General features: G+C 40.3%; 1 protein-coding gene across 1 annotated transcript; it reads right to left on the bottom strand.

Moving 5' to 3' along the window:
- Positions 1-2,889: 2,889 nt before the first annotated feature.
- Positions 2,890-16,454, bottom strand: LOC110475585 (putative short-chain dehydrogenase/reductase family 42E member 2). Its single transcript, XM_021539852.2, has 13 exons — positions 16,391-16,454; positions 15,085-15,260; positions 12,806-13,041; positions 10,641-10,736; positions 9,810-9,870; positions 7,969-8,087; positions 7,539-7,614; positions 7,050-7,132; positions 6,366-6,503; positions 5,226-5,291; positions 4,349-4,412; positions 3,954-4,027; positions 2,890-3,756 (listed from the first exon to the last, which is right to left on the bottom strand). Exons 3-13 carry the CDS (start codon positions 13,034-13,036, stop codon positions 3,553-3,555), a joined length of 1,212 nt encoding a protein of 403 aa, XP_021395527.2. The 5' UTR covers positions 13,037-13,041; positions 15,085-15,260; positions 16,391-16,454; the 3' UTR covers positions 2,890-3,552.
- Positions 16,455-17,607: the final 1,153 nt, after the last annotated feature.

The raw sequence follows: 17,607 nt of genomic DNA, 5'->3' as shown, positions 1-17,607 counted from the left end.
AATGAAGTACTGCCCAGCACTACCAGATAGAAGTAAAAATTCCTTCTACATGGTAAAAATTGCTCTATAGCACTCCTGGATGCAGACAATTTCAGGGAGATTCATGTTGACAAGATCTAGTCACAACAGCAAAATCTGGCTTTAATGCAGCCTGCCTAAGAGAGATAAAGACAAAAGCAAACCAAAATTTACAGTCTCCAGTTTACTGCCAAGACAGACATCTGAGAGAAGTGGTATTTCCATCTTTTAAGTACGAGCAGCTAAACATAAATTAAGAATACACTGAGTTGTTATCATTGGCAGTGCTGGAGTTTAGATAGATGAGGATTTCAGGAGGGAAGAGGGATGCCTGATCCTTACGTTATAACTTTAGAAGGTGTATCAGAGAACAAGGCTATCAAATCCCTTGCTTTCGAGGGGAACTCGAATAAAACAGCTGCTATACTACAGAAAGGCTTAATAACTGCATTAAGAAAAAAGTAATAGCGAATCCCTTCTTTTCTGAACGTGGGGGTTCTTGCCCTTCTAGGGGTTCCTCACCGGCAGTCAGGATATTTCAGAGGCTGTGGCTACCCGCTCCCTCCGACTCCCAGTCCCTGCCCTGGCCTCAATTAAACATTGAAAGCCACCCGAGCTCCGCCGGGGCTCTCCGCATCTCACTTGCAAGCCGGCCCGGCGCAGACTCGTGCTCGGGCCGGCCCCCGCCCGCCCCGGCCCGGCCGCTCCGCGGGCGGCGCCGTTGGGGCCGTTGGGGCCGGGCGCGGGCGGCGGCCGCGGGAGCGGCTCCGGGCACAGCGTCCGGCCCGGCCCCGCCGGCTCCCCGCGGGCCCCCGCAGCATCTCCGACATCCCACCGCATCCCCAGGCTCCCACAGAGCCCCTGCGTCCCAGTCAGCTGGCAGGAGCTTTGGGATTGCACGGCTTTCCTGGGATGCTGCTCATCGCACAGCATCCCGGGGATCCTACAGCGTGTCACGCTATTCCTGCGTTGCCAGAGCATCCCTGGGATCCCAGAGCATCCTGCGGTGGTTCTTACCTCCAAGTGTCTTCACACAGCTGTGACTGCTGCACAATAGCATCCTGTCAGTTGTAAGGGCTCCGGTCACACTGAGGTACCTGTTGAACAGGTTGTTCAGGAAAAAAAACCACCTCCTGCCTACCGGTTGGACAGTCAGGGGCAGGACATGGCTCATAGAGATGCAGAACTTCTGAGACATCTGCAAAACAGCAGGAGTTCCCAAAGAGGCACAAATAAACAAATAGGCACTAAGGTCCCTTTCCACCTGAGCCTCCTTGTGGTCATTTGAGCCTGGGAGGGTGTGAAAAGGGTCAGGAGCTGCAGAATTTCAGTTACCCATTCCAGGCAAAAGTTAAGCTTTGAACACGTTTACCTCTTTTGTTACAGCTGTGCTATGTCTGAACGTTCATATTAAATTTTAATCACTTAAAGACACATTGTAGTTATGTTAGAGTAGGAGTAACTTAAACAAGAGTCAGCTTAAACTGAGACTCAGTAAGGACCTGCAGAAATAAGAGAGCTGGCTATTCCCAGCTGGTACTGAGGATTGTTCTAAAATCTCAAATATTGCATTTGTAAGAAATATCAACAAATGTACTGAAGCCAATTATTGTTAATCACTGTTATAACAGTGATGTAAAAAGCATCCTACCCAAAATAACAAACCACAGGTTTGGTGTTATAGGACTGAAATGATGGGACTCCATGGGAACTTACAAGCACAAAGCCAGTGAATTCCTTGGTTAGTCCTTACTGAAGAGCATGCAAGGCCAGAGCCTCCACTCCTGTGAAAAGTGGTGGTGTAATCCAGGATGCATCCTGAGCTATTAGTTCAATAAAAGTGATATGAAAGATTTATAAATTAACTAATTTAGAACCAAATTGAATGCTTGCATGTAACTAAAATGCTCTCACTAGGAAGTAACTTTACACTTGTGGTTTTCTATTCTGCATTTCTAGGGAGTAAAGGCTTACATGGTACTGACTGCCTGCAGCACTTGCTGGCTCAGCTGCAGCTCTGTAGTGATAAATTGTGAATTTAACTGGTTTTAATCAAACCTGGATAAAGATCTCTCTAAATGAGAACTTCTTTAAGCTTCCTGTATAGGAACAGGAGACAGGGCTGAGCAGTGCCCCTGCTAAATGAAGATCTACAGTGGGAGCTCACTTTGTATGGACAAGGACAATCACCAAATGTGAATCCATAATCAAGCAGACTACTGCTTTCATTGCACACAGAAATTATTGTTTAGTGAAAATAGAGTAAAACAAATCTTTGCTTACACAAGGTGCAGTGATAATTGTAGTTGCTCATGCATTTTCCTGTCTTTTACCTGTAACCTTTATTCTTCTAGCATTACTGTTGGCTGTCCTGCATATCCTATAGATTTAGAATGAGAGAAACTCTATAAACATACTGGTCTTAAAAATCCTGTAAAATGCTAAGAAAATGCAAAATGAATACAGAGTGGAGGTAATCAGATGGCAGAGCTGTTCCATCATTGTCTTCCATGATCCTCTGTGGCAAATCCAGCTCTCCTGATTCATGTGGGGTGCAAGAGAGGGAGCAGCTGCTCCCTGGTTTGTCTGGGCTACACCTGGTGTGTACATGTAGCACAGGTGGCTCACATAGTGCAATTCACCCAAGAAGCAACTGATGTGAGACTTAAGAAAGGGGAAAAGAGAGAGGTTGGATTCTCACTCCTGTCTTGGTGCTTGGCTTCGTTGCTCACCCCAAAATGCAATTCCCTGAACACACAGTGTGTGCCAGCACTGCTACAGGGTTGTGGAGGATGTGACTCCAGAGAGCAGTAACAGCTGGCTGAATTCCACCTTCCCACCAGCTCCTTAAAAACAGAAGTTCAGTTATTTGGTTCAGTTATTATTTATTATTGCATTGAAAGGATATTATTTACTTTACAAACACACATAATGATATTTATTACATTTTTACAAAGCTTTAGAACAATACAACTATTTTACATAAATATGATTTCCACTCCTATAATCACCTATTATTTATAAATATTTACTTTCCATATTTTTCCACTGTTTCCCAGGTCTCTGTAATTCCTCAGGCTAACTGACAGTAGCTGTAGCCGTGGCTTCATCAGAAGAGTTGTTTAGTCACCCTTTTCTTCATTGGGGCTACTGGACTTGTTACAGCACTGTTGTCCTGTGACAGTTCTTCTTCCACCTTCTCACCTTCCCAAATTATCATTTTTAGAAAATGCTTCCCAGCATGAAACATCACTTAATGAAGATCCATGAAAACTATTCCTGCACACATTTGTGGTGACCTCCTTTGCTGTAATACTGTGCTGCCCTTGGGAAACATTTCCTGATACATCCTATATTTTCACTTTTCTAGTTGTTTTTTGTTTGGGTTTTTTCTTTCTTAATAAGGTCAGAGAGGTGTCATCATAGTAATATGAATAACAAAGCCCAGAGTGGCTGAGGAATGTACTATGACCAGATAATTAATACTCAGAAACAAAATGAAGTTTTCTGGAACAGGTGAGTGGTTATTTGATTTTAGAAGAAAGAAAGAATGATCAAGCTTAACAAAATGCCAAAAACAATCACCATTTTAAAGAACGTGTGATCTTCTTGGCAGGTAGGTCTTGTTTTTAGGTAATGATCCACAGAATCAGCGAATGAGAATTTCTTTGGTTTGTAACCAAGTTGATTTCGTGCCTTGTCTATTCGGAATGTGTGAGTTACTGTGACATTCCACACCTAGGAGCCAAAAGGACAGTTATGGCAGTGACTTTAAAATCCAGTTTTCTAGAACTTGGATGAAAATATATCAGTGATATTACAATGGAAACAGAACAGAAAACAGAGCTGCAATGCAAAAAATCCAAAGGGTGTATCATGTCCTTAATGAGAATTTGAGTCAGAAATATATAAACATCTTTTTTTTATTAATTTACCTCATTCCTTGTCAAGAAAGGTGTAAAGCTAAAAACTGGCTTTAGTAGAAGGTGCAGATATTCCATCACAGTGGCTGTGAAACAGAAATTACTTAATGAGACATCTGGTTAACAATAAACTGAGACAATGCTGAGATTATACATCCTGTAATTCCTACTGGTAGAAGGCACAGTTTAATTTATAAAGTACATGATGAGTTTATTAATAGCCTTTAAACTTTATCTACTATAATTAATACCACATGGCACAAGTGATTATTCTCAATTAAAATAATTTTAATTTAAATAATTTGTGCCCCTGCATTTTATAAAACCACTATGTAGCTTAATAGGAATAATAAAAAAAAAAAAATCAAACAACCCACAATAATTAAGCATGTATTTTATTTTTTTACCTGCTATATGAACCAGGAGAACAGGAATATGTATCCATGGTTTCCTGTAGCCTAATTTTTCAAACTAGAAAGAAAATAAAAAGAAAGAATAACAGAAAACTTACACCAAATTGAAAGTGTCAATGAGGCTTGAAAATGTAAGAAAAATTTAAAGAATATTGATAAAACTTTTATCTAAACTTTTTTTTTCCAGCTAGTCCTTCTGTCAATACAGGTAGTAAGAAATTTAATTGAAACCCACAACTCATTCTTTGGTGCTCAGCTCCCACCCTTCATCTGCAATTGGACAGTAAAAGGGAGTAAAAGGCCATTTCCAAGGGGGAAGTGACCCAGACTGGAACATTGAACTACAGTCAAATACAGGCCCAATTTTCTGCTGCAGTCATTTTCTGTGATGGCATTGCAGGATCAAAACTTTGGCATGCTCCTAGAATCCCAGCCTGATACTTCTGAAAATACAGAAATGTTGTCTCTTTTTAGCTTCTAAGATTCTGAACGGACTTCCCCTCTGTGCTGCAGCTGATGCCAGGACAAAGGGATAAGCAATGACTGTAAGAGTCCTGCCAGATGCCAGTGGCAGAGCTTGCCATGCACTGTGGGTTTGCTCCATGAAATGCTCTGTCCTGCAGCAGGTGCTGGACCTCCCAGCTAAATCCTCTCCAAGCAGTAAGGCCAAACTCCACAGTTACACGTATCCAAAACTTCCCTTAACACCAGTGGAACTTTGGGACATGCAGGTAAAACAGGATTGAGTTTAATGTTAAGTAATTCAGTAATTTCTGTGCACTGAACTTCATTTAGTTGGTCTGGTGTGGCAGCCATTGACAGGGCTCGTGCCCATGCAGTGCTGGGGGCTGCAGGGCTCTGCAGTACCTACCAAAGGCACAATCCACTCAGAGAAGATGACATTTTCACCATCGTGGATGTAGTAAGCCTGGCCACTCTGGTAAAGAAGCAGAGAAAAACAGTGACAAAACTGTGCCCAGGATGGCATTTTCTGTCTCTGTCATACCTACCTACCTGTCATGATTTTGTGAGTAACACAGCAGCATGCACAAGGTGAATGTACACAGAGGAAACTGCCTTCACTGGGCTCCACTGTGGTAACCCCACACTGCTGGCAGGGCTCATGGTGATTAACCATGGTGTAGTGTAGATCAGAGCTCAGTTTCCCCATGGGGTAGCAGCTGTTGGAGCATTATGTTCTTCACAATGGCACAGAATGAGCTTTGTGAGTCCAACAGAAGGGGCAGCACTGATGGCATTTAACAAACACAGCTCTGAGGTCGAGTTCCAGCTGTGCTCTGGATGAGGAGTCTGCCCAGCTCTGAGTACCAGGAACACCTGAGCACCCAACAAACCTGGGACTCTGGGAATGGCATCAATCTAAAACAGCTGGGTGGCTTCCACGGGCTGAACTAATTGAGAACACATGGAGAGGTGTTCACCTGTGTCAGTCCCTGTGTTCTGTGTGCTCCTACCAGTCTAAATGAATCTGGGACCTTCAATAACTGTGAATGAAGCAGCTGCTGTAGCACTGTCAGTTCTGTAATGCTTCACAGTCCTCAGATTGGTGTTGCAACTGTGACCAGTAGAACAAAAAGAAAAACCTTTAAAAATTGCCCATTAAAAATTGTCCAAAGGACAATTTCTGGAATTTTCAGCCCTGAAAATTCAACTGGAATGCCTCAGAATGGTTGCTCTAAATTTTATGCATTTAGGTCAGAAGCTATTTTGAAGAGAATAACAGGATATATAGATTTGTGTAATGGTAGCTATATTAAGCTAGTTAAAAATACAGTTTCCTCCAATAACCCAAGAAATTGTATATTTTCAACTCAAACAAAAACACCATCAAATGATGAGTAAAATGTATTTGCATTTGCACTGTCTGTGTGCTTGTGGAGCTACACACTGTTTTAGAGAATTTAGCATATGACTTTTTGGACACACTTTGATCTCAAAAATTAAACCTGTTTGAAAACTCAAGCTACTGGTGATTAAATTGTTTACTTACAGCTACGTAGTCCTTCTCAGAGGTGAGTGCCTCAGCAGCCAGTAAATGAGCTTGCACTAGATTTCCTATGTGAACCCAGTTCATCTGAACTTTGTGATTCCCAAACTTGAAGTTAAAAAGTCTGCGCTGGATATTTATCTGTAGAAACAGAAAACACAAGATAACTTCATTATTCCTTTATTATGCACTATAATATGATCTTGTCTCAACCCAGTTACTTGGGATTTGCTGTATTTGTGTACAATTACAGCACAAGAAACCTGCCACAAAGAAAAATCCAACTAGTGGGTGGTTTTAGAAATCAAAGACGGTTGCAGTGATAGGCAGTGGCAAAATATAGTATTATTTACATTTATTTATATAGTATTGCAACATTATATTTTTTGGCAGAAATTAAAGTGCATATTTAAAAGACAATTTCCATTCAATGTAGGGATGCAAGCCTAGTTCCTTTACCCCAGCATTTCAGCCTTCCACTTTTCCTTTTCACTGAGAAGCCCAGCTTGGCCCTGGCCCACAGTGCTGGTTTCCTGCTGTTTGTTACCCTGCACCCCATCACCTGTCCCCAAGCTTTCACCACATTCCTGCAGGAATGGTTAAGAACTGCAATCAAGGTACTACCACTTGTGTTATGCCCTTACAACTACTTGTGGTGTCCTCCAGAGCTGACTACAAAACACATACGGCTACTCGAGGCAGGTGCCGCTGCTCTTCTGGTCCGTAGATGCCCGGCGGGCGAAGCACACACGTGTGGAGCTTGTCCCCTCCTTGGAGAGAGAGCAAAGGTGACTGTCAGACAGCTGGGACAGCAGCAAAGGGCTGACACATATTGTCTGAATTTTACACTGTCAAAATTAGGGCTCATTTTGACTATTCTGAGGGGTTCAGCTTCCTGGGAACTTGATTTTCTTTCTGTGTGAAATTGAATTCAATAGCTGTGACAGACCTGAGCTTAACAGCCTGAAAAACCTTCTTGGGGTTACAAGAAGAGCCCATTGGACTGTGCTTACAAATTGGTATTATCAGAACAGCTAATTATCCACTGAAGAAAGGAATAGAAACAAAGAAATCCTTATTTCAGTTAAAGTATACTACTGATGAATGAGCAACCAAAGAAAGGAATGCCCATTAGCACTCCCAATGATAGAAAAGCCCCAAATGCTTTATATGTACCTTTGAGTAAAGTTCCATTAGCAGCAAGAACCATTTGGTCTGCAATTGCCTTGGTTCTGGAATAATGATTAAATTGCTATAAGGAAGCAGAATAAGATAATTATTGAATCTGTAAAGGCAAACTTATTGTTTATGACTGACAACTTTTCAATCTAACCAGCTCACAGATATCAGCTGAGCAAAACAAAACTAGAAATAGTAAGATTTAGTCAATATGTAGTTTGTTTATGACAAAAAACAGATTTACACTTTAGTGGCACAACTTTAGCTTCAGAGCAAATTTGAGTCCATTTGTATTTACTTAACTCACTTTTGGTGCTGAATGTACTGAGAACATTTACAGTAAAACAGTTTCTGCCCCCAGAACAGCCTTCACACAATCTACCCTTCGGAGCACAGTAAATGCCACACCATCCCATGGACAAAGTACCTTTTCCAGTGGAAAATATGGTACAGTTTCTTCATCTCCTTCTTCAATAGGATTCCCTCCAAACACCACATTCACTGTACTGGTATATATCAGTCTAGGGATATTTCTTTGTTTGCAGACTACAGTGATACACAAAATAAATTATTTTAAAACAAAAATAAAGAGGGAGAAATAACTGCATTGGCAGATTTCATTTTTGAAAACAAACATTACAATTATAGAAAAAAGGTAATACTTTGATGTTACCTTATAATTTAATATAATATTATCTTCCATTCACCTGGAATTTTTCATTGACTATGCAAATCTTACACATTGTGGTCACCAAATGTTTCATGATGAGGTACCTGTAACTATCATATCATGGATTGCAGTTACTAGGGAGAGGAATTATCTTGGTGGAGGGAAAACTCCTCCTTGAGAAACTTTTCTTAAAATATGTTCATTTTACAAGTTGAATACAAAGGGGATGAGTAAGAACATTTGTTGTGGTACAGCCCTGGGGGCAGTGCTGTGGGGAGCAGCCACTCCAAGGCCACTGGGTTCCCCTTGGTTCCAGGAGCTGCCTCCTGCACCCCACCTGGGTGGGACATGAAGTGACACAGGAGCACGGGCCAGCTGTGCCCACATGCCACCAAACTGCCTTGGTCTCAGTCTGCTCATCAGTGACAAATGATGTGTTAACAGGAAAACATACTCTGCTAGTGTATAATCAGTCATGCTTTAAGTACAAAGGAAATTAATGTTATTTGCAAAACAAAGACCTAATTATGGATTCCAGTCCTGTGTAGCCAAGACATTGCAGCATTCTGCTGCATATCTGTCATTGCAAACTTGAATAATGTAAATTTCCTTTTCATTTAACAATATTTCTAAAGTTGAAGAGAATTAAAATGCAAACTCAGGAATTTTTAGAATTTGCAGAACAGTCTGTCCTGCTGGTTTGTTGGCTCATTTTGAAAATAATAAATGTTAATTATCGTAAATATTTGGGAAAAAATACAATAATAAGGTGTATTATTAAAATGTAGATGAGCAAGTTCATGCTCCTCCCAGTATCTTGGTTTTCTGGGAGCCTATGGGAATTTGACATGACATGTTTCTGTGGGCTTGGAGGTTGGGGAGGGAAGAAGGCAAGATGTGGCAACTCTTCCTTCTAACTCATTTAGAGTTTTACTTGCCTACTATTCCATTTCTGCATTTTTTTCAGTAATAACACACAGTCAGCATGAAAATTAATCTAAATAAAAACTGATTTTGCTATTTTGCTGCCTTCCCACCCCACGCCTGATTTTTGAAGGAAAAACAAAGAGAAGGTAGCTCTGGTATTTACAGTACACTGGGAAAACTTTCTTTCTGGAACTGAATATACTGAAAGAGATGTACTGGAATCTTCCAGAGACAGTAGTTAAGAATCTGTGTATAATAAAAAGGGGTCACAGTAAGCAGAAAGGATGGAAGGTTTTCTGTATCAATGTGATAAAATAATAGCTAAATATACATCTGTGATGCCTGTACCAAATGTTTATGACATAACAAACAGTACAACAGCTCTCATGTTATTTCTGTGAGGAAGGAGGATAACACTTCTCCATTACATAAAGGCAAAAAATAACCATGGAGGAGAGCTTTAGTTGGACTGCCAAGGAATGAAGTCCAGGTTGAAAACCCCAGTTCAAACTAGTGGCAAATCTACCAGCTGTAATGGGACCTGCATATTTTGACAGGGGGGAGAGAAAAGCCTCATTTTACTGCCTCATCTCCACAGGAAACATCCAGTTAGAAAGTTTTTCAATTCATTATTTGGATCAGATGCAGAGAAAGAAAATCTAGGTACCTACCATCAATTATTATTTTTGTGCCTCCAACATTTATGGATTCAATCTGATCTTTCTTTTGAAGCTAGAAATAGAATTTGCACAAGATTTAATTAATCAAACAAGTCACATTTACAATATGATGTTCCAATTGCCAGATCTACAATAGCTGTGGTCTTTTTGTGATGCATGTTACAGTTATGTCTGACATACAGTGACTCCTGACAGTTCTCATTTTTATTGTCTTGTTTGGTGTATGAGCAAAGAAAGTTGAAAAATGAAAGATAAATACTTCTAAAAGGAAATAATAATACTTCAATATTTTGTCGCACCCCAGATAATCCATGATATAGAAACAAGAATTATGGGCAGGGGTTATGCTCCCTGAAAGCTTCCACAAATTCTTGTTCTAGTGGCAATCTGTCCTGTTCCTAGAAATAAATTAGTAGGTTCGTGGTTTTTTTGATAGTCACCTTCTGTGACTATCAATGCAATTCAGCATAACATATAGATTGTGGTCTGTTTCCTCATGACTGAGTTCACAAGAAGAAAATGCATCCGTATTAGTTTTAGAGCGATGCTGTCACTCTTCTTCAGATCAGAGAAAAAAGCTACACCTTCTTATCCAAGATTCTAAAATTATGATCTCATTTTTCTAGAATATTTTGTAGTACGTTACTTTCACACTTTCACTTTATTATTTAAGGAATACCTCCCCTATTTCCTGTATGGATGACTTGGCCTTTATAACAACTTCTGACATAAATACTGTAAAATTATGTTCTTTGTCACATGCAGACAGTTTTTTTCTTTCTCAAAAGTAACCAAAGAACACTTTAGGAAAATGGTACTTGCTTGTTCCAATCCCGACATTCCACATGCAGCTACATGGAAAACACAGTCAACCCCTTCACATGCTTTGAACACTGCTTCATAATCCCTCACATCACCCTGTAACACGAGAGAAGAATGGATTTTTGACAGGTAGAGCTCATTACATTCTCTAGAGAACTGTATTAACTATGGCTAGCAAGGAAAATCTAAAGGTACTCTAGTCTGTTTTTCACAGTATTTAACAACAATTAAACAAAACATTATGAGCAGGTAGAAAAAGCAGTGACTAAGAATTTTGCCATTATTTTGTTGCAAAACAAAGATGACTCTTGTTGGCTTCAATTATAATGCGTATTTTCACACTTAGTCCTGCAGCCTCCAGGCTGGCAAAACTTGTTTGACTTGAATGGGAGCAGCAAGTGCTCAAGAGCTGGAGAATCCAGCCCCAGGGACAATAAATCATAGCAGGAGGGGTTCAGCTGTCTGCCTTGGAATCACCAAACTTTTCAGAATATTAGGTCTTATATTATTTCCTGCAATGAAATTGATAGAATAACATAGAATAATTGACAGAATGCTATTAAGAGCTAATCTAACCAGTCTTTAACTCTCAACTTTTTTCTCCAAGGTTGCCAAAGTATTTCACAAATACAGCTGACTTACACCTCCCACCCTCAATGCAATGCTACAGAAGCTAACCAGTATAAACAGTATTAGCCATCTCCAAACTACTGCTCAAACCTCTGAAGTTACTTATTAATTCATTTACTAGGACTCCATACTTCAATTTTCCAGGTGACTCTCCTACACTTTGTAATATTTATTCTTTCTAAATTGATTTATAGATCATTTGTGAGATCTCGAGTCCCCTTTAGAAGATGTAAATTTCCACCAGTCAACAAACTTAAATCAAATTATGTAGACTTATAGCATCAACAAATCAAGCTTATGGTGTTTGAATGGTTCTTCAATAATAATTTATCCCTCTTTTATATTCTGTAAAAATTGTTTACGAAATGGAACTTAAAAACATCCTGGGTCAGACAAGATCTGCTTGGCTTGGTATTCTGCTCTCTCCAGAATCCTCCATCCCCCTCTGCCTCCCTTCCACCTGCCCCAGAGGGTGATTTAGCCCAAAGGAGAAAACCTGGCATCACAACGACAGCCCGCAGGATCAAGGTCCTGTCCTCCCTTCCAGCTCTGCCATCAACTTCCCAGTTCTAGGGAGAGTGGCAAACTCTCTTATAGTAAATGCTCAGAAAAGATCAGCTGAGCAATACCCTGGGTTTAGCCAGAATTTGTGTGACACGCCAGGAGCACCCAGAAAGTGCCCCAGAGCCCAAACCTGGAGCAGCTGTGAGAGGTACTGGGGAATGTGTTCTCCACACATGGCAGTGAGCTGTCAGATACTGGAGAGCTCTTGTGTTCCCCTTTTTCTCAGACACAGTCATTCCTTGAATTGTTCAAAATCAAAAAGAATCAGTGCTCATAAAAGGGTTCTGCAGGAAGAGCATGAACGGGGCAAGCAAATGTGGTGCTTCCCCCAGAATGCTCTTCTAGTCCTGAAGCATTTTCATTCACAAGATTTCTTGAGCCTAATTTAATTTATCTATTCAGCAGTTTCCAACAGAGGTAAATTTTTCTTGAGGCTTTGTACATGCCTTGTACCCACTGCAAGAAAAGCCACATAATTTTGTTTGTACTGAACTGACTCCTCATTCTTGATGGCCTTTCCTGCTTGTACTGGAAGGACAGTGAACAGTGCCACTCACAGCCTGTAGAGCTCTCCTGCTCCTGAGTCACCTCTTTCCCAGCCTGGAAATCCCAGAAATCCCAGTTTTCTCAATCATTCCCTGCATGGCAGTCGTTTGGCATTTGTGATCCCTGTTACTGCCCTGTCTTGGCTCTCAGCTTTTTACTTGAAATAATTCCCCTGAGCAGGAACTTTGTCCCTTCTCTGGTCACTGTTTCCCTGGGGCGCTGAATGGCACCTCCCAGCAGAGCATCACAGGTGACACTGGAGACACTGGGACCCTGTTTGCCATCCCTTAATCAGGTATTTATGCATGCAAGGACCTTTTACCATGGCTTCTTCTTGTCCTGAAAGGCTTTTCCATAAATGTTTTAATCAAAGGTCCTTAAGAGGACGCCTTGATAATGAGCATTGGACATTAACTCCAACCTACCTTGAAAAAATCCGCTCCGCTTGGAATTTCCCATTTAGGTTTCCGAACGTCAAAGAGCACAACAGCAATTCCCGAGCTAACAAGGGCACATCCCAGATTGTATCCCAGGTAGCCTCCACCTCCTGTCACCATTGTCCTGCTGCTGCTGGGAGCCAGCAGCCCAGCAGGCTCTGTCACTTGGCTCTCGCAGGGTGGGCTGCTGTGGAGCTCTTCCGTGGATCCCTCTGGCATCACGACTGCAATAGAGAAGACCTCTTGAAAATTCCTGCATAATGCTTTGAGGTCTCGGTTATTTCAATTACTTTTACATTACAATGCTCCCATACTAGTTTTATTATCTTAGTATGTTTAAAATTTATAAATTCATAATTTTGGTGATAGGTTTTCTATGTATAATGTTTAATGAGTCTGAATACTTTTATATTCCAAGATTTAGTCGTTTCCTCATATCCCTAAATTTCATGCAATATAAAAATGAAGTGAAATTACACTATTTTAGAGCCATTATAATTACCTAACTGTAACAGCTATGATGTCATTTTTAAATACTTGGTTTCATCAAACATTTTATCCTTGAAAACTCATTAACTTCTGAGATATTAATGTCAAATTGATGTTATCCTACTAGTCAGGAAAATAAACCAAGACATTAGATAAGCAGTATAAGAAAGGATACATTCTAGTTTTAAAATCAACTTTATTTCACATTTGGGTCTTTAGCAATGATGAAAGTTTGTTGCCATTCTAAGTTTTTCTGGTTATATATTAAATATATTTAGTTTTCTGTCCAGTTCTCACTAGCTTTTGGCCATATTGTTCTCAGTAGGGCATTCATAGACAGCTAAACCAACAAGGGGCAGAAGAGATAAGCCATCTGCCCTGTGAGTTCATCTAGTTGGGAAAACTGATTAGAATAATCTAGGATAACAACTCCACAGGAGTTACCCATCTGTACACCTCATTCTGTATTGCAAATTAGTTTATTCAACATTAATCACTTGTCCACCAAATTTAATTTTCCCACACAAAGAGCCCCTGCTTGGCCTTTGCACATTGGGATCTAGGCTCTTATACCCCAAACAAAAATCCAGAAGGAATCTGCAATCATTCATGTCACCATAAAGTGGGAGCCCAACTGGGTGCCTGCAGCCTAGTACAGGAATATGGACCCAGTCTCTGCAGATTATTTTGGTTTTCTCATAGTTGGAGAGCTCTTCATGTGAGAGGAGCCTCACAGATAAGTACAGTTTGCTCTCTGCCATTTACATCAAGCTTCAGCAGAGCTCAGGCAGAAATGGGGCAGAGCCAGGAGCTGGCAGCTCTGTCACTTCCAGGTGACAAAAAAATTCTAGAAAAGTAACACAAAATGCACCCACAGCACATAAAATTACGGAGTACTTTAGCCATTGCTTACTTAGTGTTTTATAATTTTGTTTGTGATATTCTTCTTATTTTATATGTTGGGTTTCAGATTTCAGACATGGGAAAGGACCAAATTCTCCATGCTCTTACATGTATTTAACACCAATGTCAGCTCACTCAATTCAGTAAACTGAATCAGAGTGTAAAACACAAGCTCCTTATGTTGAAAAACATCCTGACATTTCAAAAATTAAAAATAATCCATGTTTCCAAACAAAATTTAAATTACAACTAATATAATACAACTAAAACAAATATGCTGTCCTGTTCAAGCAAGAAAACATAAATTTGTATCTCTAGAGTATGCCATGCAGGAATCTTAAGCCACATAAAATTGTTTTGCCTTCTCTTCTGAGAACAAGCATCTTTTTATACACTGTAAGGAGAAGTAAAGTCAAGCTTATCACATATTATAAAAAGACATTGGAGAAATGGTATATATTTGAATATTTGTCATTAATATCTCCTTAAAGTTTTAGTAAGCTGGAGATTGCGTAAAAAAGTTTAAGTTTTCTAGAAATCTCTTTCTTAAAAAGCATAAATAGCATTAGTACATTATTCTGCTTCATGGACTTAGAAAATTGTTTTCAAATGTTGAACATAAGCAGTTTTCTTTTTGAAAATCCATCTTTTCGGAATCAGTAACTTTTTTTTCTCTGAATTTGTAGGAGCTATTCTTATTTATTAATGCATTCTGCATGATGAGCTAGTCACATCCCGTGCAGCACATGTAGTGCGAGTTGCTTTTAGCTCCCCTACTGTCATTTCAATTATCAGAAATGTTCAAATTACTTCCCATAAGAAGTTAAAGTCAACCACATCAGGTTTTTAGAAATAGCTAAAGAACTAGTAAGTACCCTTGGTAGAATCCTGCTGTCAGTGCTCTCCCAGGCCTTCCTGTCCAGGTGGGAGGGTGAGGTCTCTGTGCTGGACAATTCGTGACTCAAGGGCATCAGGTGCTCCCAGGCAGGCAGAGAAGTTCACGTGTGCTCAGGCCTTTTGCTGCTCCTGCTCCTGTGTAGCTGGTGGTTGGCTGGGACCCAAAAAAGGGCAGGGCTTAATTTGTACCTAATTTACGTTCCTTTTCAGGAAAAGAAATTAAAAATTCTCCACATCAGACCATTCTTAACAGGATGGTAGCTCTCACTTGTCTGGTAAAAGTATTAAGACACTGCACAACACAAATATACTGTTGGTGCCATCATTCTGTAGATTTAGAGAAGGAACAAAAATCCTGTTTGGCAGTGCTACTCAGCACTTTCATTCTGACTTTTGTATCTCCATCCCCAAAATTTTGTATGTGCAGAGAGGCTTAATTGTAGGCACATGTGTTGTTCTCCGGCTTCCAAGATGAATAAGAAGGTAATAAACTACCTTGGACATAACAGAACAGGAAAAGGTGATGTACTGTTAAATAATGCATTTAAATGAATGATGAATTAATAAATTTATTAATAATTATATGTGCTGTGTCCTCAGATTTTGAAGTAGTTTTAAAACATAAATGCTTTTGTGAGTTAAACAATGAGAAATCAAAGCCAGCATTTTTAAATGGGTGTGTCTAAAATTAAGTCTCAAAACAGTAGTTAAGATGCTAAAGAAACACTCCCACATCTAAATATAAATTACTACAATTTTCAATGTTTGCATGTTAGAAATAGCTCAAGTCCATAGGTAACCAATCACAATTTAAATGTAATTTAATGTTCATTTGCTGACAAGAACTCAGACTGAGACCTAGGCAAATGTATTTTCACATAACACGTATCGGGGACCAGAATTTAGAACCAGAATATTGAACCTGTCAAATTAATCTGCACTTCTTGGATTGCTTGGATTGCTGAGCGAGTGACAAGCTCAGCTCACAGGAAAATCCCCAAGAACACCAAACTGTGTTTTGAGCTGTCCACAGCCTTGACAGCTTTTACCACTTATTCCAATAAATAAAGTGTCCATTCTATCCCTGAACTATTCCAGAACTCCTTCACAAGTCAAAACAGCTTGTCAGCTTCTTCGAAGGATATCAATCCCTCACTCTTCAGTGAAATTTAACAAAGAGCATTTTAACTTGGCTTTGCTTTCCACCTTGGCAAGAAGGGGATACCTCAGAGGAATTTTCAGAACTGGTATTTTGTACCTCTCCTGTTATGCTTATTTTCTTACCTTTACTAAAGAAGGATGGTAGTATTTTATTCAATGCATCCTGCCAAGTATTTCTGAAAGAAACAGAAGCTAAAGTTACAAGGAGAAAAGCTGCTGCATTAAGATTGGAGCTTGCTTTTGGTCACAACTCTATACTTCCTTTTTCTACTTTTTCTCCTATGACCATTCATAGTTCATGTAGGCACATAGAAAAAAAAAAACCAAAACATCCAGTACATCCAGTACTTATAGCAGATGACTGTAAAATACAACAGGAAGGTGTCAATGAGTTTGTCCATTTATTTACATGGAGGAGGTCCACATTTCTGAAATGTTTGGCTTATCAAAATGTTACTCATATCCAGACTGTAAAGCAATGTTGAAATGTAATTGCCCTGTTTCATAGAGGAACCCAGTAGGCTTACACAAGTTCATTTCAAATCACATGCTGCTGGAGCCAAGCCTGAATTGAGTAAGGAGGATCTGGCATAAGACAGACAAGACAATCTCTATCCCCAGCACACAAAGCCTGGTCCCTGTGCTGGTTCTGAACACTGCTGGGGACTGGACCCCAGAGGGGTTTCAAGCCATGGCCCAGAAAGCAGAAGTGTGAGACCAGGTCTATGTCCTGGTCACTAGCTGGTCCTGTGAACTTCACAGCTCTGCACTCCCAGGTCACAGGACAGGAGCTGTGCTCCAGCTCTGGGGTAACCTGAAGAATGGTTTTCAAGTGTGGAAGATCTTATGCAGAAAGGAGCCTTTAACAGAATAACCAGAGCGTGAAGAGCTCAGGAGAGGTGTGAGTTAAGATGACAGCTGGATATTTGGTGTGAGTCACGGGCAGGATGGGATGTTCTGGAGTGCCCAAGGGCAGAAGAATAGCAGAAAACCAAAAGAGACTAAGCTCTCTCTTAAAACTACTCAAGGACAGGGTTTTGCTGAAATACCTGCCATACAAAAGATACCCTCTCTTCAGTTGACTTATTAAAAATTTCTGCATCTAAGCCTTAAATTAGTAGAGTTGTCCAAGCTTGCTGTGTGTTTGAGCACCTACTCGTGCAGCTGTTCAGAGGCAGATGCCCCACCAGGGGTACTGACACAGTCTGTGAACTCAGAGTGGTGACACTTGTTTGGACAGGGCACAGAGTGCTGATTCCCTCTGCAGCCCCAGAGAAGTCTGGGCAGAGCTGTTGCAGGGTGTAAATACTTTTGACTAAGAGAACTTATCTCTTTGTGAC

The sequence above is a fragment of the Lonchura striata genome, chromosome 16, assembly GCF_046129695.1.
Source record: "Lonchura striata isolate bLonStr1 chromosome 16, bLonStr1.mat, whole genome shotgun sequence".
In the NCBI taxonomy this organism is placed as follows: Eukaryota; Metazoa; Chordata; class Aves; order Passeriformes; family Estrildidae; genus Lonchura; species Lonchura striata.
The sequence above is the reverse complement of the archived record's forward strand: the minus strand, read 5'-3'. Positions and strand labels throughout refer to the sequence as shown.